The sequence below is a fragment of the Arvicola amphibius genome, chromosome 7 (genome assembly GCF_903992535.2).
Source record: "Arvicola amphibius chromosome 7, mArvAmp1.2, whole genome shotgun sequence".
Lineage (NCBI taxonomy): Eukaryota > Metazoa > Chordata > Mammalia > Rodentia > Cricetidae > Arvicola > Arvicola amphibius.
Window position 1 is genome coordinate 50,391,424 of NC_052053.1, and position 23,556 is coordinate 50,414,979.

General features: G+C 47.0%; 1 protein-coding gene across 1 annotated transcript in view; it reads right to left on the bottom strand.

Annotated features, from left to right (window-relative positions):
* The window catches only part of Slc25a25 (solute carrier family 25 member 25), a 34,193-nt gene extending 10,879 nt beyond the window's left edge, over window positions 1-23,314 (bottom strand). The window contains exon 1 of the mRNA XM_038337115.2: window positions 22,996-23,314. Coding sequence (XP_038193043.1) covers window positions 22,996-23,253 — 258 coding nt within the window. The 5' untranslated portion in view covers window positions 23,254-23,314. The remainder of the gene's footprint in view (window positions 1-22,995) is intronic.
* Between the last annotated feature and the right edge of the window lie 242 nt (window positions 23,315-23,556).

Genomic DNA, 23,556 nt, shown 5'->3' on the forward strand with positions numbered 1-23,556 from the left:
AGGCTGAAGCAGGAGCACTGTTCAGAGTTCAAAGCCAACCTAATCTCAAAAACTAATAAAATGGCTGGCACAAGGCTTACTCACCAGCAAGAGGAGAGGGGGAGGCTGGAATTAAACTAGACCCCCTCACCTACACGTCCTCACTGAAAATATTTGTCATGTGGCTGTGGGCATTCCCATCATCACCATGTCTACTGGCAGCCCAGCTCTAGATTTACACTTTAAGACACAAGATCTTTGGTCCTTGAAGGATCTGATTTTTTTATTTTTAAATTGTATTATTTTTAACTGCGCGTGTGCTGTGCCATGCACCATGTGTGTGCAGGCGCCTTCAGAGGCCAGAGGAACCAGATTCCCTGGAGCTAGGTTTACATGTGGTATTGTGAAGCCTGGCGTGGGTGCCGGGAGCTCAGGTCCTCTGCAAAAGTAGCACATGTCCTTAACTGCTGAGCCGGCTCTCCAGCCCCCACATACATCATTCTTTACATGCCAGCCTGCGTTCTCTTTCCACTCCTTCCTTCCCTACACATGAGCTGCCAAGGGCGGGATCACGTCACTATGACAAGACAGGATCAGCCCCACCCCATTCCTTCTATGGCACATCCCTTATTCCTTCATCCTTTCCTAATATAGACTGAGCGTTGTCACTCCTGGGATGGATTATAATGGGGAGTTACCATTTGAGAATCAGCAAAAGTGAAGGATTAACTCCAAAGTGTTTTGTTAAGAATCTGTGAAGATACATGCCTTTAATCCCAGCACTCAGGAGGGTCTCTGTGAGTTCAAAGCCAGTCTGGTCTACACAGAATAAAACTGCTAAGAAGATTCTAGATTAAAACACTGTTGTATCATTGTGTATAACAGCGAAACAGATTCTAATGGAGAGGGCATTCCAGGTTTCCTGAGACTTAAGTCTGTAAATCCAGGCCTTGGTGTGTGCTGGATCTGAGGAGAAGGCAAATCCAGGCAGGTTCCTGCTCAGATTCAGCCACCTCTGAAACTGTCCAATCCAGAATGTTCTGCTTTGGAGCTATTTTAACACACACCTGAAGCTTACTGCTGGGGTCCTCATGAGAGAAGGCTGCAGCTTCAGACCCTGCATGCCTGGTCTTCACCTCTTCCTTGACCCACAAAAAAGGCTTTGTCAGTTTTTAGGTGAAGGCTGATGAGACAGCTCAGCAGGAAAGCTACCTGCCGCCAAACCTACCACTTAGTTTGATTCCTGGGACGCACGGTGGACAGAGCAGATGCCTGCATGTCCTCCAGCCTTCACTCACACACACGCACAAATGTAATTTTAAAAAAAGGCAGTGGTGGTGCACACTTTTAATCCCAGCACTTGGGAGAGACAGAGGCAGGTGGATCTCTGCAAGTTCCATGACAGCCAGGGCTACACATAGAGAAACTGTCTCAAACAAAACAAAAAACAAAAAAAAATGTGGGGTGGGGGGGAAGAGGCTAGAGAGATGGCTCAGTAGTTAGAGCACTGGCTGCTCTTCCAGAGGACCTGGGTTCAATTCTCAGCATTCACACGGTGGCTAACAGCCATCTGCAACTGTAGTTCTAGGGGATCTAACACCCTTTTGTGGCCTCCAAGGGTACCAGGCATGCACATGGTGGATGGACACACATGCAGTAGAAACGTCCATGCCTACCTACCTACCTACACACACACACAGACACACACACACACGTCCATGCCTGCCTACCTGCCTACCTACCTACCTACATATACATACATACACAAACACACAGACACAGTAGAAACGTCCATGCCCACCTACCTACCTACCTACACACACACACACACAGTAAAAATAATAAGAATTTCCTTGACTATAACAAAGGTTATTATCCTACACAGACCAATAGTTTTAGAGAGGCAAGGAATGTTCCCTGAAATGCTCTCCAAGTGATTGTCAGCATACTATTTTACAGTGATACATCAATTCTATTCCAACATTAGTTTTGTTTCATTTTCTGTGGTGATGAGAATTGAACCCAGGGCCTTGAATACTAGGCAAGTGCTCTACAATTGAAACACAGCCAAAGGCCCAACATGAGTGTTTTTGGGTTTTTCTATTTAACCCAGGCTGGCTTTGAGCTTAGGATCTTCTGCCTTGGTCTTCCAAGTACTAGAATTACAGGCACGAACCACCACCATTAGTTTAAGAAACTTTGAAACATTTTTCTTTTGAGTACAGATTGTGTTCAGTAGAGGCCTTGCATGGTGGCGCTTATCTGAATCTCTAGGCCCAGGAGACTGACTTGGAGACCAGCCTGGGCTACACAAGCAGACTCTGTCCTTGTGTCCATACCTCATACCCTGAAAGAAAGTCGAGCAAAGCAGGAGTCTTCACACGGTGCTTGCTTAACTAAACACCCATCTTTTAATCCAGACTCTGACTTCAACACAGAAATGGACCCTCCCCGAAAGAGTCAATCTCCAGGTGTCTGATGCCTGAGTTGTGTGCCCCTGTGTGCTGTGACTTCAGACTGCAGGCCACAAGGAGTCTCTGCAGCCATCTCAGTCCTCTCTCCTGGAGCACACACCCTGCAGAATGACCTGGCTTGCCCAAGTCCCCAAGTCTACTGGTGACAGGATGCAGGCTCACAGCCAGGGCCAAAATTCTCTTAAAACAGTCACAGCAGTGCCCAAAGCCAATTCCAAAGGAGGGAGGTTTTAAAGTCCAGTTTCCAGGAAAGACCTAGAACCCCACACTTAGACCCCCCGTGAGCAACATATCACACTGCAAACGTGAGCCACACGAGGCATAGCGAAGGCAGACTCGGGTCCCATTCCTGTCATTCCAAGGCAGCTCGTGGCCCCAGGGACCTGATCACAGCACACGGTGCGACGCTCTGCTCTCCTTCCTTATTCTATCTAGTTCAGTGACCCAAATCTGCTTCCTGTCCTCGGATGCCCATTCCTATGACTGATGTGCGAGAACACTGGCAGCAGCACTAGAACCTCTGAAATCGGTGGATAGGTAAAGGAGCAGTTCCTTTCATGTGCATCTACCAGGACCACGGCCAGCCTTCCCATCCTGCCGCTCTATCCAGTGCCCACTTCTGGTTAGGGCTGGAACACACTAAGGGCAGGTACGATGCTTCTGGTAGCACTGAGTCAGAAAGTAACTCCTGCTTTTCTGCAATGACTCAGACCAAGCCAGAGCATTATGTGAAGGAGCCTGGCAAACCCCACCCTCAAGGCTCTCAAATCTCATTGGCTGCTCTGTCATTTTAATGATCGGGTTGCCATGACAGCCCAGTGTAGCAGGTTTCCAATGAAACCTGCCTACACTCGGTAATTACACACACAATGAGCACAATCCTGGTGGCCCCTCAGGATCTAAGCTCCCCTGTGCAAGCGCAACTCCCACTCCAGACAAATGGCTTTCTTTCTCAACTTTCGGATTAACTGTGAGACAAAGATAAGGGGAAACTGGAGTAGTTCCTATAATAAGAGCCTGCAGGAACCCGACACAGGCACGCTTACGTGGGGGTGGGGGTGGGGTGAGAATGAAACACTGTAACGCACAAGGAGACGCCTGAGAACCGAAGGAAGGCTCTCCAGCACGTTTCCCAAGCTTGCTGGGGGCTTCCTGCTGGGAAAGGCGGAGGCTAATCCATCTCACGTGCACTCTGTGCAGGGTAAGCGCTGACTGCTGCCAGTCTGCCTCCCTCCTGCCCTCCCCATGAAGCCCACCAACCCATTTCCCCTCCCAGGAACAGAGACAGTAAATGGTGTGGGTCTCTGCAGGCCAGGCTAGAAAGTCCCACCCAAGGCAACCCTGACAAAGAGTACCCACAGGAAGCTAGGAAGTAGAGCAGTTATTGTTCAAGTTTAGAAAGTGATCCTTCCCCAGCATGGTCTGCAGAGAGAGTTCCAGGACAGGTTTCACAGCTACAGAGAAGCCCTGTCTCCAAGACCCTCCCCTAAAAGTGATCTTTTAAAAAGGCAGCCAGCCAGCTAACTCAGGACAGACGGTGAGCAGGGCTCAGCACGAGTGTCTTACAAATGAGCAGGCCACTGCTCCTGGTCTGAGGGAGAAAGTGGCATCCTCTTGCAATACAGTGAGCTCAAATGCCTCAGGCAGGACAACGGGGAGCTCATCACAATCCCTTATCAAGGGACTCCCCTTGATGTCAACGCTCAACTACTGCAAAACTTGTCACAGTAAAGTCCCCATCTACTGGTGCAAGCTAGGCAAGCATTTACAGGGGGGTTCAATGTGACATTTTGGGTGCATCTATCATATTTCAAACACGGGGGAGACTTCTCCTTGCCCTGACTGAAAAGAAAGATTCTGGAACAACTCAGGGCTTGAGTAAGGCTGCACCTGCTGCAAATGGCCCCATCTGTTCTAAGTGAGCGCTCGATCAGTCCCATTGAATAGTTCTCTGAAGGAAAGTAAACAAGGTTCAAAAAGACTGGGGTCAAGTCTCAGCCCTCTTCCCCTTAAGTAATCTGGGTGATTTACTGAACTTTTCTGTACTTCACTTCTCCAGCCTCCAGCTGGCGAGTGCTGTCACTTACCTTAGCTCCTGTGAGGACAGCACACAAGTGTGAAAGGCCTGACACTTGGCTGACCCTGGTGGCTGTGGTCAACTCAAGAGTCACCAGCCTCTACTCTTCCACGACTCCAGGCTCTCCTAGGATCCATCCCCAACCTTGACCTTCCTCTGGGACCTCAGGTAAACAAATCATGACCCACCTGGCAAGGGGAATGTGACCTTCATAAAGCTGACAAGATCTGCCCTGTTTAACCTGGCACGAGCATTTAGGAGGCAGAGACAGGCAGATCTCTATGAGCTGGGGCCAGCCTGGTCTACATAATGAGTTCCAGGGCAGCCATGGCTACATAGTGAGACCCTGTCTTGAAAAGAAACAAACAAACAAAAAACTAACAAAACCCTGTCCCCTTTCAAGGGACCGTCTTTCAACTGTCCTCTCATACTCTAGATAAATGAAGACACTATACTTTAGTTCATCCCTTACTTTCAAATGGCTTGTTCAGTGAAACAGACAAACCCGGAGGCTAACCTACTGAAGAAAACCTTTCCTCAACAACCAGTTTGCAGTGATGACAGACATTTTGAACCAAATCTTGTGGCCTCTTTCATCATCCAACATTTCTCCAACGCTGAACTTTTTATTCTTTTTTTTTTTAGTTCTCCCTCCCACACTCATTTTTCCCCCTTCCAGGAAAATGATACCAGCCCAGCCCCTAAACTAGAAGGTCCTCTTGAAGGTGCTGTTACCTTAGGAAACTGTTCTGCAGGTCCGACCACCAGCAAGATGGTGGGTCTCTTTTCCGTAGCCTCAGCCCTTCCGTTTTGTTTCCCCAAAAAGGTGGGCATCTGGTCTCCCCGAGCAGGGGCCTGAGTGCCTTTGACTCCATGATCGATGCCCTCTCTGGAATCTTGGCACCCAGCTCTAGGGAAAAAGCTAGACAGAAAATGCCACAGCATCTGTAGCATGCCGGCTTCCTCCAAATGCCACTGCTGATGACTGTTCACTTCTTAGGGATGTGACCACAATATCAAGGGTCTCTAGCTACACAGCTGTCTGGAATACTAGCTGGGAGTTCCCAGGCTGAAGCTCTCTACAAGCAGGGGCTGTTTCTTGCTTTTTCAAATTCGCTCGTGCCTAGCCTGAGAAGTAGCTCACTTAGGGAGCCTCCTCCCCGGCTGCTAGCAATAAGGAGAGCAGCTGGGCTACTTCAATCAAACTCACTTCGTCAGGTGACGGACGATCAAAGGCTTGGCTCTTTTTTTTTTCTTTTTATAATGCAAAAAATGATATCCAGACAGACCTCTCTTGAGACGGAAACAACTTGGGGCTCCCAGTCATTCAGCCGTCCTCGCTCATTCCGCAAGCTCAGGACAGAGCATCTAGTCTGCATTCTCACTGCAGCAGGGCCTGGCCAATCACCTCTGCCGACACTACCGGGTTCATTATCCCGACCACCAACCCTCCAATCACAGGCGGAGTATTTCCTGCCTGCAGCCCAGCTAGTCCGCTGGGAGGTACAGACCAGGTTCATTTTGCAGAATCTGAGCAGGCTCATCTTTAGGGACAACTTCCCGCTCTCCCCAGGGTACCTTCCCGAATGCCACTCACCACATTCAACGTGATCTAGGGTCCTTGGCAACAGCTCCTAAGTCACTTAGCATCACTCTCTCCTCCCATTATTCAATTTTCTCCAACCCAAGCCTAGCAGAAGGCAAGCCTACAGGGTAGTTGTTTCCTGAGATCACATCAGAACGCGAACTCCTCTGCCCCACCCCCACGCCCTCGATCCAGGCCCTGGACTCACGCCTGTCCACTTAGCTGGGCAAATGACCATAATTAATCTTTAGTTGTTTTTAGTTTCACAGCAGACAAATACAAGTGACCAACTATCATCCCTCACAAAGGTGATTCAATATGTTCATAATCATTCCATTTTAAAGATCCAAGCTCAAGGCTGGGGAGATGGCTCTGTTGGTAAAGGCACTTGCCAAAGCCTGCTGATCTGAGCGTGATCTCGAATCCACAGGGGGAGCCCAGAACCTACTCCCTCAAACTGTCCTCTGATCTCCACGTGTGTGCCCACAAATATATACCTAAACATATTTACACACATAAAAATCACATTAACAGATGTAAGCCCCCCCAAAAGTTCATTAGATTCTTGGGAAAGGATGGGGAACCTCCAGCTTCTCCCACTGCTACAACCCCCAGAAAAGAAACCTAGTTGGGCCGGGCGGTGGTGGGGGTGCACATCTTTAATCCAAGCACTCGGGAGGCAGAGGCAGGCGGATCTCTGTGAGTTCGAGGCCAGCCTGGTCTACAAAGAGCTAGTTCCAGGACAGGCTCCAAAGCCACAGAGAAATCCTGCCTCAAAAAAAAGGGGGAGGGGTGGGGGGAGAAACCTAGTTGTATACCAACTTTCAAAAGCTCCAGCCCTCCACATCAGTTTCAGCTTATTCTGTAGAAGTGCTCACACACGCAAACCCACAAATAAACACATTCATACGTACACGTATTATCTTTGTTATATAACTTTGCTTACAAATTTTCCTTTATTTTTGAGAATTCCTTAAATGTATCCAAAGAAATAATCTACTCATTTCCCCAGTTTCCCTCATGTCCCCTATACACCCTATACTTTTTTTTTTTTTGTAAATAACCCACTAACTACACAAGTCTGGGGTCATCCAACTGGAGCATGAGAAACCTATAAAAGTGATCAGCCAGTAGTACCTCAGCTGGGGTGGGGCCTTGAGACTCTCTATACCAGGATCTTGTTTGATCTGTAGCAGGTAACCTCGTGACCCTCATCAGGTGTGTGCAGAAGCTCTGCTCACAACACTCCACCCCATCCTCCAGCCCTTGCATTCTTTCTACCTCTTCTTCTAAGATGTTCCCTGAGCTGGGGCTGGAGAGAAGGCTCAGAGGTTAAGAGCTTAGGCTGCTCTTATAGAGGTCCTGAGTTCAATTCCCAGCAACCACATGGTGGCTCACAGACATCTATAATGAGAGGTAGTGCCCTCTTCTGGTGTTCTGGCACACATGCAGACAGAACACCATATGTAATCAATAAATAAATTAATAATTTAAAAAAGATGTCCCCTAAGCACCGGCTTTGGTGGTGGAGGTTACTACAGCTGTCCTGTTTAGGGCTGAGCACGCAGTCCCTTTCTCAGCACTCCGAGGGTCCAAATCTCTCTGCTGACTGCTCCCCACTATAAAACGCCAAGGACTAGAGCAGCCCAGGTCTGCTGGTGTTCCAAACTGGGTGAAGGACTTTTTTTTTCAGAGCAGGATTTCTGTGTAGCCCTGGCTGTCCTGGAACTCACTCTGCTGTCCAGGCTGGTCTTGAACTCAGAGATCCATCTGCTTCAGCTGGGATTAATGGTGTGTACCACTACTCTTCCCACCACCCTGGGCTAAGACTTTATTATTGTTGTTGTTGTTGTTGTTGTTGTTATTGTATACAGTGTTCTGCCTGTATGTGTACCTACACCCCAGAAGAGGGCACCAGATCTCATTACAGATGGTTGTGAGCCACCATGTGGTTGTGTGGTTGCTGGAAACTGAACTCAGTACCTCTGGAAGAATAGTCAGTGCTCTTAACTGCTGAGCCACCTCTCCAGCCCCCAGGACTTTTTTTTTTTTTTTTAAGCATACTGGAGACTGAATCCAAGGCCTTATAAACACTAGGCGAATCCCTACCAATGAGTTACAAACATCCCCAATTCCTTCTAACTCTAAGACTGTTTAAGTTAGGGTTTCTATTGGTGTGATAAAAGACCATGACCTAAGCACCCTGGGGAGGAAAAGCTTATTTCATCTCACACGTCCTAATCACAGTCCATCTAAGTCAGGACAGGAACAGGAGGCGGAACTGGTGCAAAGGCCATGGAGGAGTGCTGCTGGCTGGCTCCTCACTGTTTGCTCAGTCAGCTTTCTCATAGCACCCAGGACCACCAGCCCAGCTGTGGCCAGGCTGCGGTGGTGCAAACCTTTAATCCCAGCACTTGGAAGACAGAGGCAGGTGGATCTCTGAGTTCAAGGCCAGTCTGGTCTACAAGAGCTAGTTCTAGGACAGCCAGGTCTACACAGAGAAACCCCATTTCAAAAAAAAAAAAAAAAAAAAAAAAAAAAAAAAAAAAAAAAAAAAAAACCCAAAGAAATAAAAATAAAAATCAATAATCTTTATTACTGATTCAATATTCTTTCTTTTGTTCTTCTGTCCCCACCAAACACATATCGCCCCTTACTAAGGACAGAATCTAGAGTCTCTGCTGGCAAGGACTCTGTCACTGAGTTATATCACAAGCACTTAATAAATAAAACTTCTTTTCATAAACCAGGCAGTGGTGGTGCACGCCTTTAATCCCAGCACTCAGGGAGGCAGAGGCAGGCGGATCTCTGAGTTCGAGGCCAGCCTGGTCTATAGAGTGAGTTCCAGAGATACACAGAGAAACCCTGTCTTGAAAAAATACAAACAAACAAACAAACAAAAACCCTTCATTTTCAGATGGGGTCTCTAAGTTGTTCAGGCTGCCCTTGGGCCCATTCTATATCCAGACAGCCTTGAACTTGATCTTCCTTGTACCCCGCAAGAAGCTGGATTTATAGGCCTTTGCCACCAAACCCATCTCTAATTCAATATTCTTATTTCAAAATGGGGACAGTTAATAGAACTACTCTTGCTACTTTGGGCCAGTCTAGAGCCAAGACCCTAAATAAACACATCAACTCTGTGTGTGTGTGTGTGTGTGTGTGTGTGTGTGTGTGTATTTGATACTGGGGATTGAATTTAGGGCCTTATCCAAGCAAGGCAAGTGCTCTACCTACCAAGACACAGCCGCAGCCTAACAAGTTAATACACTCATACACTTAACCCTGTTTAGGCACAGAAAGGCAGAAAAATGGAAGTGATAGTGATGTTTGGGGTACCCGCCTGCAAAATTCCCTCATGTAGTAGTGATAGTGATGTTTGGGGTACCCGCCTACAAAATTCCCTCATGTAGTAGGCACTGGCTTTTAATCAAACTTCTCCATATCGCGGAGCTGAATTACAAACACCAGGGCTTCCAGTCAGGATTATCAGGAACTGATTCACACCTTCCTGCCTATAACAAGAAAAATCTATGGCTATATGAAGCAATGTTTTCAAGCCACTGAGCACGCACAAAGGCCAGTGCTTCCTGAGGAGGCAACTGCTGCGCTGCCACGGCTTCCTGCCTGGAGTGTCCAGGCTCTCACGCAGAGGCAGAGTTTGAATGGAGCTGGGCAATCTAATCTCTCAACATTAAATGGATAAGGCTGCTATCAGAGCAGTTTGAGTATTCAGAGGCAGGGCACCAAAAGGAGACAGCTGCAGAGAGAACCCTCACAATACAGGTTTAAGGAAGAACACTCAAGAAGGTCTGGCTCCAAACAAGACGGCACCTATCAAAGAAAGCCCTCTGCGGTCCAGTCTGTTTCAAACAACCACACCCAGATTCAGGTTGAAGGGTATTTTATCACGCACGTTCCCATCACCTGCACAGACCAGGACCTGCTGTGCTTTGTGTGCTTCACCAATATTCTGTTAAAACTCTTCCATCTTTGCTGCCTCCTTTCCCAGTGGTTAATATGGCCCCTCTCTCAGGCCAAGGCGCCTAACTCAGAGCATTGGGGAGATCACTGGTTTCTTTTGGGTCACCTGTCAATTACCACATCTGTAATCCTACTTCACTCAACTTCCTGGGTTTGAGGCCCACCCAACTCTAACGCAGGGCTGGCACAGACAGCTTCCGAAACCTGCAGCCTGTACGCATCTGCAGCTCAGGAAGATGAGGGTACCCATCTGCAGTAGTAAGCCACACTTCAAGAACCCGAGCCTGCTGAGAGAAATATTCTAAGGAATGGACCTGGTGGCAAGCAGTTAAATAAATGGCTTGTTCCAAATGACCCGAGGAAATAAGTGACCAGGGTAGAACACCCTCACAGAGCACACAGGGCCACTACAGAGGGCCGTGGGAGCCTCATAACAGAGTTACAGGAGGGCCTGCTCCCATGCAGATGATGCCCACTTCAACCTCCACCTGTCTACCTATTTAACTACCTGCTACTTATCTCTGCATTACTTTGCATAACATTCAGAACAGGTGCTGTCAGAGGGAACACCTGCTTTTTAATGAAAAAAATGAAGCCAAACTTCATTTGACAGAAAGCCAGGTTGATCTGGCTGACTGATTTCATAATGAGGACCGATTATACCAATGAGGTCACAGGGAGGCCCCTGTCCACCAGCTAAATGGGTCAAACCTGAGGCTCTAAGGCAGTGGTTCTCAACCTTCTAATGCTGTGACCCTTTAATGCATTTCCTTATGATGACCCCCAAGCATAAAATTATTTTCACTGCTACTTCATAACTGTAATTCTACTACTGTTATGAATTGTACTGTAAATATCTCATCTGCAGGATATTGGATACGTGACTCCTGTTGTGAGGGGTCACCCAACACCCACCAAGGGGTCGAGACCCACAGGTAGAGAATCACTGCTCTGAGGCTTTTTACCAAAACCAGAACTGAAACCAACAAACCAAAGATACAAATGTGCAAAGAGAGACACAGGAGTTCAAAGCCACGTGGTCACGATTTACTATTTCAGAGACACAATTGTAGCAGGTAAAGGTACCTGGGCTGGAACGAATCAACCAGCTAATTCAGTTGAGTGACCCTATGGGAGCCAGAGTTGCAAGATGTAAGGCAGGGTGAACAGACCAGACCCTCCCGCCAGTGACTCAGCCCTCAATTAAGGAACAAGGAGCAGCCAGCCCTTGTCCCCTGGCCCTGCTCAGGCGGTCAGGGCTGATGAAAAGCATGGAATCCCCTAATCTGCATCGAGGAGGGAAACACAGAAAACCCTTGACTGTGGCAGAGAGCACAAGGCCTACACATCAGTCTCCCGAGTGGCTTGTTGCTGCTGGTGAAAGGCCGTCCCCATCGTTCAAGGTGAATGCCTTTTCAACAAAGATGCCTTTCTCTTGTCTCTAAAAGGAAAAGTGTACGAAATTAGGACAAGAATGAAGCCAGTCTTCACTGAAACATGCCATGAACTACTTTCTTCCAAGACCACGGTTCTCATTCTGATTAGATTATCTATCAAGTTCCTGAGAGAACGTAGATACGAACTGAGGCCAGCATGTAAAATCCCATGTCCCTAAAACAATCAAAACCTGCTCATACACACCCTTCCACTTTCTCTGAGGCGAGAGACAAACCTATGGTTTTGTGGTACAAAAACTCAGTGGTACAGTGTATGCCCAGTTTGCACAAGGCCCGGGGATTTGATCCCCAGAGCTGCCAAAAACAGTGTTTTTGGTTTCTCAAAAACTGACTTAAGGATCAAAGCTTGGGGTCAGGTTAGATCAGGTAGGGCCACCTGTAGCTCCAGCACATGGAGACCAGAGGGAGGAAGATTATATGAGCCCAGGAATTCCCGGCCAGCTGGGACAACCCAGCGGAGTCCAACAAAACAGATCAGTGATACAGTGCCACCTTAACCTCCCAAGACCAAAGCATGCTGGGAGACAAATCAGACAGGGATGTACTCATGGGCCAGACAGGGTAAAGCGTGAGAGTCTGTCTCAGGAATAAATAACCAAATAGCAGGAAGAGGAAACTACTCCGACTGCCTTCTACAGGCAGCAGAACTGTCAAGGGTAGCTGGGAGAATTCTAATAAAGAATGACTCGCTTGAACCAGACCAGCTCTTGAAAACCATTCAGAAATATATTTAATTATGAAACTATCTACTTCTCTGGTCCTATTTTCCTTTTCCTATAGGTTGGAGATGAAGAAACTCTAGGAAAAAAAAATATACCTACAACATGAAAGAAAAATGGAAAAAAGTGAGCTGCGTCCCAGTGTGCTCTATAGGTTGCTACTGGAATATCTCCCTCCAACGCCTCTGCAGAGCCCTGGACGAGCCGCTTCCTTGGTAAGCGGAGTGTGGAGGCTGAACTGCACACCTGAATGTGTTCCAGGTCTAACTTCCTATGGGGTCAAAGTCCACCTGAAGATAACATTACCGGCCAGTACAGACGGCCGTGAACAACTATAACCCAATGCTCGGTACGGGTGGAGACAGAGGCTCCTGAGTTCCGGCCAGCCTGGGCCACATAGTAAGACCATCTCAAAATAAAATAAAATAAAAATCTAAATACCTACCTACAAATAAATATACATGACACTAACTAAAAGCAAAAACAGTGTTTCAGCATGTGGAGATGGGCAAAGGCCAATGGAATTGGCTACGGTGGCCACTGTCACTGGTTTAATCTAACAGGATGATTCACTATGCCACGCAACTGAAGGGGAAGGTTTAGCACAGTTTTCTCAGTTCCTGGTGACCTAAACTAGTCTCTCTGGCTAGGAGTGTGCTCAGTGTAAAAACACTTGCCTGGATATACAGGACCCAGGGTTTGATTCCCAGCAAGACACAAAACCCCAAACTAACCTCCTCCACTGTTTTCACCGCTGACATTTCAGAGGCTTGAGAATTTTCTCAAGCGAGGAGGAGTTTGGGTTTTAGTAAGAGTTCTAACTCCGGGGGTGGAAAGGAGCTGGAGGAAGGTGGGCCCAGGAAGGCTGGAATAATGAGGAGAGCTCAGGGAACAGCAGGGACAGCAGCTGCCTCCTTCCATAGCTCCAGTGGAGAAGGGGCCATGACTCACCCGCTGCTTCCTGGAAATCCAGACCTCAGCAGCTCCTGCTGCTTCATCCGCTATTGATTTGCTTTAAAGGGAAATGTATCTTTAGAACAATGCCTTTTGGGGTTTTCTGTTGTTGTTTCTGTCTTGTCTTTACCGTTCAAGTCTTTTCTGTTCCACACATTGGAGCAACATTTACCTTTTAAGGAGCTTCCTCAACATGACCAAGGGCCTTAACATGCTGAAATGGATTATGCACTGATGTGCCAATGTCATAAGCTAAAAGAGCACACTGTAAAGTTTTTCATCTGTTTTCTTACTTAGTGGCCTTGAACTTGCAGTTCTGCCTCTTTCTGAGTGCTGGGGTCGCTGGAATGTACACCTAGTGCAATATTGTAAAAGTTTTAAGGGTAAATTCCTATCCCATAGAAGGAAGGAGACTGTGTGCTGAACTAAACTGGGTAGACTCAAAACATGGGTTCTGGTACTGACTTGGCCCAACTTCTAGGCCTCAGACTCAAGAGTGTAAAACCTTCAAAGGTTTTAACTAAACTCTATTGAAGCTTGCCTTCTCAACCTCAAAGTCATCTCTGAAATTGAGGTAACACTACCCAAGACTAATGAGAACAAAATGCTTGAAGGTCAGTGCTGTGAGCATCTGCGTCCCAGGAAACATCTGGACTGAACACCCACATTTATAAACAGTAATCTAGTCCTTCTGAATGTCTTCATTTTAATCTTCCCAAGGTTCACAAGCCCAGGCTTCTCAGAACCCACACCTGCTTCCAAACTGCTTTAGCTTGTGGATGAGTCTGTTCCCCACAGTCACACTGCTTTAGCTTGTGGATGAGTCTGTTCCCCACAGTCACACTGCTTTAGCTTGTGGATGAGTCTGTTCCCCACAGTCACACTGCTTTAGCTTGTGGATGAGTCTGTTCTCCACAGTCACCCCTTACTCCCTTTCACTCTTCACAGGCGCAGACTGGAGGCAGAAGCACATTTAACCAATTTGAGGCATTATGTTTTTAAACAATCAACAGGAGGAAAGTCGCCTGGTATGTATCAGACCCAGTATGGTGGATCACACCTACAATCGCTGCTACTTGAAAGGCAGAGGACAATTGCCTAGGCCACAGAGTAAACTCTCAAGGTCAGTCTGGGCAAATTAGTAGAACCTAATATGATACCCTCTTCTGGCCACCACTGGCACCAGAAAGGCACATGGTGCACGCACATACATACATACATACACATACATACATACATGCAAGCAAACAAACATATATACATAAAACAAAAATAAATCTGAAAAAGATTAGATCCACCTACCTCTGCCTCCCGAGTGCTGGGATTAAAGACGTGCCACCACCGCCCGGCAAAACATTATAATTCTTTAGCATAAAAAAATTGTAGGCTAGTCAGGTAGTGGTGGCACACACCTTTAATACTAATACTTCAGAGGCAGGCGGATCTCTGAGTTTGAGGCCAGCCTGGTCTACAGAGCGAGTTCCAGTGGCCAGAACTACACAGAGAAACCCTGTCTCAAAAAACACTGGAGGCCTGTTGCCATGCTGCAGATGACAGCCCTGGCACCATGTCATGCAGCACAAAAATGTTCAAGAAGTAGAGCACTTGGGGTAGGGCAGGAACAAAGGTGCTGTTTAAGAATGTGAAACTTGCTGGGCTAAGGCAGGCCCTTCCTTTGATCTCCTGACCTTCTGACCATGGAAGGCAGCAGGTGTCACAGCATGACTCTCTGCAAACTTCCTGGTGGCCAGAGTGAACCAGGAGCACAGCAAGTCCGGGTGAAGGGAAAAACCTGATTGTTGTTTGGAAAACTGGAACTTCTGACACAAAATAGAGTCACCTGGAAAGAGGTACCCTCAGCTGAGGAATTGTCCCCATCTGATTGGCCCATGGGGTTTTTCTTAATTGCTAATTTATATAGGCAAGGACAGCCTACCATGCATGGGCAGTGCCATGCCTAGGCAGGTGGGCCTCGCCTATATAAAAAGGCAGCTGAGCAAGCCAGAGGAAGAAGGTCAGTAAGTCTGTGGTCTCTGCTTCAGTTCTTGCCTCTAGATTCCTGACTTGACTTCCCTCAATGATGAACTGTGCCACAGAAGCATAAACCAAATAAATCCTTTCTTCCCCCAAGTTTGCTTTAGTCGGTGTTTTCACAGCAACAGAAAGCAGCTAGAAAAGAGAAATCTTAAAGAAAACCTTTTTACATTATTAAAAGTGGGCAAACTCTACAAAAAAACCCACACACCATATATATACATATATGTGTGTATATATGTATGTGTGTACGTATATATGTATGTGTGTATGTATATATATGTATACACATATATATGTATATATGTATATACACACATACATATATATAAAGTGAGCCATACAACTAGCATCTGAAATGAGAGATTCAAACTGCCATACTGATAAGAGATTCTTGGGAAAGGTGGACCTCCTGGTCATGGTCCCCCAGCTAGCAAACAAGCTATAGAAACATCTGAGTTCAGATCATAGACCACACAGATCGACTATTTAAAGGGCACAACTGGGAGCCAGAGATTTGGCTCGGCTGTATTTACCAATGAAGCACAGCCCTGACTTTAATCCCAGCACTGAATAAACTGGGTGTGGTGGCCTACTTCTGCCCCCTAGCACAGGGCAGGCAGGAAGTTCAGGAGGTCAAGATCATTACTGCCAACAGACTAAATTCAAGGCTAGCCTGGGATACAAGAGAACCGTTTGAAAAAAAGTAGTTTTCAGTATCTCTGTAGGTGTGTTCATAGTCATTTTTCACCTGACGACATTTTAGCATTCAAGAAGAAACCCTACCATCCCTCCTTACCACATTTCTATTTCTCCTCCCGGATCAGAACACCAGTAATCTGCTCTCTGTCTCTATGGGAGCATACAGACGGACCATAAGATGCATGCTCTTCTCCCCACTGGCTTCTTTGCCTTGGCTGAGTCTTAGCAAATACTGTACTCTATCAACTCCCAGGAAGCCATCAAATACATGCAAGGTGCATTACATGAGATGTGCATGTGAACACCTACAGCTTTTAGCAGGATCAGCAGACATCATGGGAAGATAACACAGCAAGTTCCCCAATTTTTGCATGTGTGCTGGGGGCAGAGGTCAACAAGGTCTCACACTATGCACCCCAGGCTGGTTTCAAGCTTGAAAACTTCCTGTCTCAGCCTCCTAAACTCTGGGATTACAGGTGTACACCACCATGACTCGTGGTTTTCAAAATTTTATTAAATTTTTTTAGTCAGTGTATAAAATAATGGGTTTCATTTTGACATTTGCATATAAGTATATTAGTTTCTGGCTTCCTAAAGGGCTCCTGCATGACTGCTCTTCTGTTCTTAAAGGCACTTTTCAGCACATGAATAGCTGACATAGACTACAGGTCTCAGATGACAAAGAACATGATCCAGGTTACAGGTTAGATGACCTTCCTTGAATGATGCCACAAAGAGAATCCTACATCAAGTGGAAAGTTGAACAGGAACTGCATGACTTTGGTGGTCAGTGACTCTTTCAAATCTCAAAGTTCTAGGCCAGATGTAGGGACACACACCTTTAATCCCAGCATTCTGGGAAGCAGAAATAGGTAGACCCCTGAGAGTTCAAGGTCAGTCTGGTTTACACTGTGAATTCCAGCACAGTCAGGGCTACACAGAGTAACCACGTCTTTAAAGAGAGAGATTAGCCGGGAGGTGGTGGCGCACGCCTTAAATCCCAGCACTCAGCAGGTGGATCTCTGTGAGTTCGAGGCCAGCCTGGTCTACAAGAGCTAGTCCCAGGATAGGCTCCAAAACTACAGAGAAACCCTGTCTCAAAAAAGCCGAAAAAGAAAAAGAGGGACTGGGGAGATGGCTCAATGGTTAAGAGTGCTAGCTGTTCCTCTAGAGGACCCGGGTTCGATTCCCAACACCCACATGGCAGCTCATAACTATCTGTAACTCCAGTTCCAGGGGATCTGATACCATCACACCAGTGCACATAAAGTTATGTATGTGGAAAACAAAAAAAGAAAGAAAAAGGAAAAGACAAGAAAACCCAATTCTAATAGGAAATGGGAAAATTCCATGCATTTGGTAGAGCAATAGTTTTGTCCACTGATTTGACCCACGGTTGTATTTAGCTGGATTACAAATGAATTCCAGCAGAGGATCTGCTTGCTCCACTCCATGCGGTTTCTGAGAGAATTCAGTAATTAGTGATTCTGAACAAAGGGATGCATCTGTGAAGCTCCACTCCAGACAGACTAGGAAGTATTCCTACTCATTATTTTGGTCCATCTTTCCATGTATCAGCTTTGGAGTATTATTTTGGAGGCAAGGACTCACTATGCACCTCAGGCTAGCCTTGAACTCCCAACCCCTTTCCATTAGTCTCCCCAGTTTCAAATATGTACACACTTTTCAAATTGGCCCCATGATCATGAATTTGAGCCAATAACCAAGTTGGCAACAATGAATTTAATAAATACACTCAGTCTAAGGTTTTACTAAAGGGACATTACATTATTGCCAATGATGTCTGTCCCCATCCCAAGAGAAAGGCTCTTCCATAGCTGGGTATAAAGTTCACACCTGTAACCCTAACCCTCTAAGGCCGAGTCAGGAGAATAGATGCAAGTTCCAAGCTAGTGAGGGCTACAAGAGACCCTGTCTTCACCCAAAGGGGGTAGGAAGAGACTGAGAATGTATCTCGATTGGTAGAGTGCTTGCCTAGTGATGTGAGATTCCCCTCTGTGTGCTGTGATTACCATTAATAAAGAAAACTGACTTGGCCTAATAGGGTAGAATAGAGGTAGGTGGGGAAACCTAAACTGAATGCAGGGAGAAAGAAGGGTGGAGACACCATGTAGCCCTGCGGGAGACAGATGCCCAGAACTTTAGCCAGTAAGTCACAGACAGCCACGTGGCCATACACAGATCAATAGAAATGGGTTAAATTAATATGTAAGAGTTAGCCAATAAGAAGCTAGAGCTAGTGGGCCAAAGAGTGATTTAATTAATACAGTTTTTGTGTGATTATTTCGGGGCTAAGCTGCTCCTCCTACAGCCTAACATGCACAAAGTCCTGGACCAGGCACAGTGTCACATACTTGTGATCCCAGAACTCAGGGATCAGAAGTTCTAAAGTTAGTCTCCGTAACACAGCAAGTTCAAGCCTAGCCTGGGCTAAGTGAGATCCTGTATCAAAAAATAAGTCCTTGGGGCTGGAGAGATGGCTCAGAGGGTAAGAGCACTGGCTGCTCTTCCAGAGGTCCCGAGTTCAATTCCCAGCAACCACATGGTGGCTCACAACCATCTGTAATGAGACCTGGTGTCTTCCTTGTCAGCAGTACATTGTATGCTTAATAAATAAATAAATAAATAAATAAAATAAGTCCTTGCCGGGCGGTGGTGACGCACGCCTTTAATCCCAGCACTCGGGAGGCAGAGGCAGGCGGATCTCTGTGAGTTCGAGGCCAGCCTGGTCTACAAGAGCTAGTTCCAGGACAGGCTCTAAAAAAGCTGCAGAGAAACCCTGTCTCGAAAAACCAAAAAAAAAAAAAAAAAAAAAAAAAAAAGTCCTTTCTTCTTTAGGCAAGACTATCTTCTCTAAATCTATCTAGTTTTGGCCAATATGAAGAAGGTAGGAAGTTTAGAGATGCTGTCTAGTTAAACGATACTAGCTCACCAGTAACAATCTTTCATTTGATAATTTCGAGTCAACAGAGACTGTGTACATGACTCAGGTCAGGGAAAGAGACAGGGCAAGATGGGCTCTTGCTCTCTGATGGGATGCTTGGGATAACCTTGAAAGTGTTTCTGAGTGGGTGTGTGGGCTAGGGATGTGGCTTGGTGGCATATCACTTGTTTCAGTTGCGCAAGACCCCGTGTTTGCCTTCCCAGCACTGGGGAGGCCTCATCTTTCTCAAGTTCTCCCCAAAGGCCAGGTCTGGATCTCACTTCACTAAAGATGAGAGGAGTGCATCTCGCAATATTTGGCAAGCTGGCGTTAAACTCTTGGACTCAAGCGATCTTCCTGCCCAGCCCCTCTCCTAACCTGAAGCCATGCTACCACTAAGAAGCATCATCATTTTGGATTGTCCCTTTCTTCCCTTGTAAAATGATGTGAAATCATGTTACTGTCATATTTGTTTTTGTAGGGCTCACTGTGCACACAAGTCTCTAGAACAGCAAACATCACGGCATCTAGAATGCTCTGGATGAAACTCTGCCCCTGTGAGAGCCCACAGTCTTATCGAGAGAAAAACACAGCTGTTTATAGGTAAAACAAACTGCTTTCTTCCTTTACTCGGCTGCCAAGTCCTAACCTATGTTTTAAACTTGTTTTAAGACATAAATTTTGTTTGGTCACATGAAAATGCCCAAAATAGTCAATGCTATAAGTAGCCCAGTCTGAGTGTCATCTCCCTAAGTCACTGCCGGTGATGTCATCTTTTAGTTCTTTAATAAACCCTTCCCTTCCTTTTGTCCCAAGACAGGCTTCTTCCTCACATGCCCCTTATAAAGAAAATTTCCCTGGCTGGCTGCCATGAATTTCTCTGCCCATTTCCATTTTAAGTAATTTTTCTGTTTCAGTCTCTTCTGGAACAAAGGCAGAAGGCAAAACTTGCTGGTTTATTTTTAAAAGAAAACTTCACGTCAAGCTGTTATAAGCTAGCAAGAGGCTTTGTGGAGTCACATGACCCCTGTTCGCTGCATCTGCTGATAAGAGCTCATAGCTGATTCCTATGAAAACCTCCACTTCAAACCAGTTTCCCATGGGCCACAGGAAGCAGCTTCCTACAGCACCACATCTGTCAAGGCTTATCCCACAGCAGGCACCCAGTTCTACCCAGGGGGCCCCCAAGTTCTTTGGCTCTCTTACCAGTTCTGTAAAATCAACAGCGCTGCCTTTTCCTTTAGGCAGCAAATAGTAATGAATTCAACAGGAAGTGGTGGGGGGGTGTGCGTCTCACTATGGCCTAGTTATTTACAGAAAGGAACATTTTTCTTTCTAATGCTTGAATGTTTCCCCTAAAGCAATAAACTAATAAAGTGAATCATTTCTAATCTTTCTCAAAGCAGTATAACAATTTAAGTTGTTCAAAGCTAAGAGAGGGAGGGAGACGAGTAACAAAAGTATTAATGAAGTACATATGAAGATACCCAATGACACACATTAATTATTTGGTATGTTAACTTACATTTTTTTTTTTTTAAAGCTAGAAGAGCTCCGAGTTAACAGTAACAATAAAACTTTTAGGGTATTTCCCACTCTTGGGAGTTTTGACTTTTTAATAAATCAATGTTCAATCCTCTAAAAAAAAGATTCACGTTACAGAACTTAGGTCAGTCAAAGAGTCAAATATTGTGGAGTCAGAGTAACCACAAGGAGCTAAGCTCCTTTAGGTTAACCAAAGGTTTTCTTTTACCTGGGTGGTGACTCATAACTATAATCCAGCATGGAAGGGTGGGGCAGGGCAGACACACAGGGACACTGAGGTAGGAAGATGGCTGTGCATTTGAGACCAGTCTGGGCTACATAATGTGAGTTCTGAGCCTGAGCTACCAGAGCAAGAAAATGTCTCAAACAAACAGGCTTTCTCTTAGCACTGGAGAATGGCCACTTTCTCCTTATTTGTCTTTAGTCAAAAAAAATCACTGCCAAAAAAATGGATTAGGATCAATATCAGATATGCTATGAATGCCAGAACATGGTAACTCCTGCAGAGTCACAAAGCTTGGTATAAACACAGAACACGCTCCCACAGCCAGCTGTTTCCTGTGTGCCTGGTACCACAAACTGTACAGGTTCCTAAGAGCAAGGTTCACTTGGACCCCCAAGCTGCACTGCCCCCGTGCCCCTCCCCCCCGCACAGATCCTCTGAGTTTAGCTATCCTATCTTCAAAAAAAATAACCTTTAATCCCAGCACTAGGGAGGCAGAGGCAGTCAGATCCCCGTGAGTTCAAGGCCAGCCTGATTGACGTAGTGAGTTCCAAGACAGTCAGAACTACATAGTAACACCCTGCGTCAAAACAAACAAACAAGCAAAACAACAGAAAGGAAAATGATTTATTCATTAGATGAATTAGATGGAAATATCCAGCTCATAACACTATTCTGTATAAAGCTAACTTTTTTTATAGTTGGTTTTCTTTTTTACAAGATTTATTTATGCACACGTGTGCTCTATTTGCATGTATGCCTGCATGGCAGAAGAGGGCATCAGATCCAGTTACATGTGAGCCACCATGTGGGTGCTGAGAATTGAATTCAGGAGCTCTGGAAGAACAGCAAATGCTTTTAACTACCAAGCCATGTCTCCAGCCCCTAAAACTAAGCTCTTATGGTCACATAGAGAAACCTTATCTTTAAATCTCTTGGGCTTAACCCAAGGATTCTACATTACACAGTGCTGTACTTGGGCTTCCTACGCTGATCCTAAGTAGGCTAAATATCTTGGATATTGATCTAAGATTATCTTGGACATGACACCTGATGCGTGCCCACCCAAGCAACAAACTGTCATGATTCACTACCATCTTACCAGGTTTTCTTCACACTTGGCTATGAGATTCTTAATTACTGTACATACAAATGAACCAAACACGAACTTTGGAAAGAAACAAGTTACTAGGCAAACTGCTCAGCAGAACCAAGCATATTGTATGCCAGACTAGGCCAAAACAACGTAAAAGGCAGCCACAGCTAAAGTCAAACTGAGAACCCAACCACAAAACCAAAAGGGAAGAAAAAGCCACCGCTCAGGGTTTCTCGCCCAGGAACGGCAGCACTTCTATTTCTTATAGCCCCAGAGGTGGCCATTTCTCCGCCTCTGTCTCCTGGATTTGGCCCAACCCACTCCAACCAACTATATTCTTAGATGTACCCCACTTTCACTTTTTGAAAAAAATGTTCCAGCCCGACAGTGATGGCGCAGGCTTTTTATCCCAGCATTCAGGAGGCAGAGACAGGCAGATCTCTGTCAGTTGGAGGCTAGCCTGGTTTACAGATCAAGTTCCAGGAAGGCCAGGGCTACACAAAGAAACCCTGTCTCAAACAAAAACAAAAACAAAAACAAAAAAGAATCTTCCTTCCGATTCTTTAATGTATCCACACTCCGACTCCATAAAGGGTTCATGACCCCAGTGTTCTGGAACAGCCGTGGGGGCTGGGCCTAAGCCAGAAGAACTGTTCAGTCGTCACCACCCACATCCACATAGATCTGCCTAGAACCCAGTTCCCATTTTTTTTCTTCCCCACAACACCCACATGTTTCTGAGAGCAACCAAACCAGGAGCCCCGGTGGCATGGAAACGAGAAGGATTAAAAGAGGGTGGGGTGACGATGAGAATGGATGCAGAGGAACCTGGGAGTGGGGCAGGGTTGGCACCAACTTGGCCCTGAGGCCCGGAAGGCATTCTTGAGATTTGTCCTTCTGCCCTAAGGAAAGTAGGAGCAAGGGGCTTTCTGCCCATCAAAGAGACCCAAGGGTGCCACTTGTACCCACGACGAGCTTTTCTTACGTCCCGGGCACCCACTTGAGGAGTCCCAAGCTCAACACAGTGTGAATGTCCTTTCCATCTGTCAGTCAAGGGACACTATCCCCCCAACTCCAGGGGTCCCACTTGGCTCCTGCAGCATTCACTCAAGCTTGTCAAGCTCCAGAGGGTTGCCAAAGGCCCCGTAGCCCGTCCCCACGGAGAGGATCGCTCCCAGGACCTCCCGGATCCTGCCCGCGTGGACGGCTCACGCAAGCTTACCCGGAGCTCGCCCTCCGTGCGGTGCAGTCCCAGGCGCCGCAGCCCCACAGCCAGGTCGTTGACACAGAGGCCGCCGTCGCGGTTGACGTCGAGTGTTTGGAAAAGACTCCACAGGCGCAGCCGGTGGTCCGGGCCGCCACAGACGGCGCCGCCGCACGGGTCCCCTACGGAAGCCGGCGACGAGGCGGACGACGAGGCGGCGGCGGCGGCGTCCGGCGGCGGAGAGGCCACGCAGCGGCACAACACACTGCTCACCATCGGGCGCGAGGCGGGGGCGCCGGACGCGGGGCTGAGGGCGACAGGCAGGCTACCTGAGCGCGAAGAAGCACGCCGACTTTACCCAGACGGCGAGCGCGGGCTCCGAGAAGCCGGCAGGCTGGAGGGAGGGGCCGCTTCCGGGAGCCCCGCCCCGCGGCTCGCGGAGGCGCGGACCCTGGTACACTGCCGTCCAATCACAGGCCGGGATGGCGGCTCCGGGGTCAATGAGAAGGCGGGGCCACCACGCTGGCTTTGAGTCGATTCAAACTGGGAGAGGCGGGGATTGGCTGACGCTGGGAACTA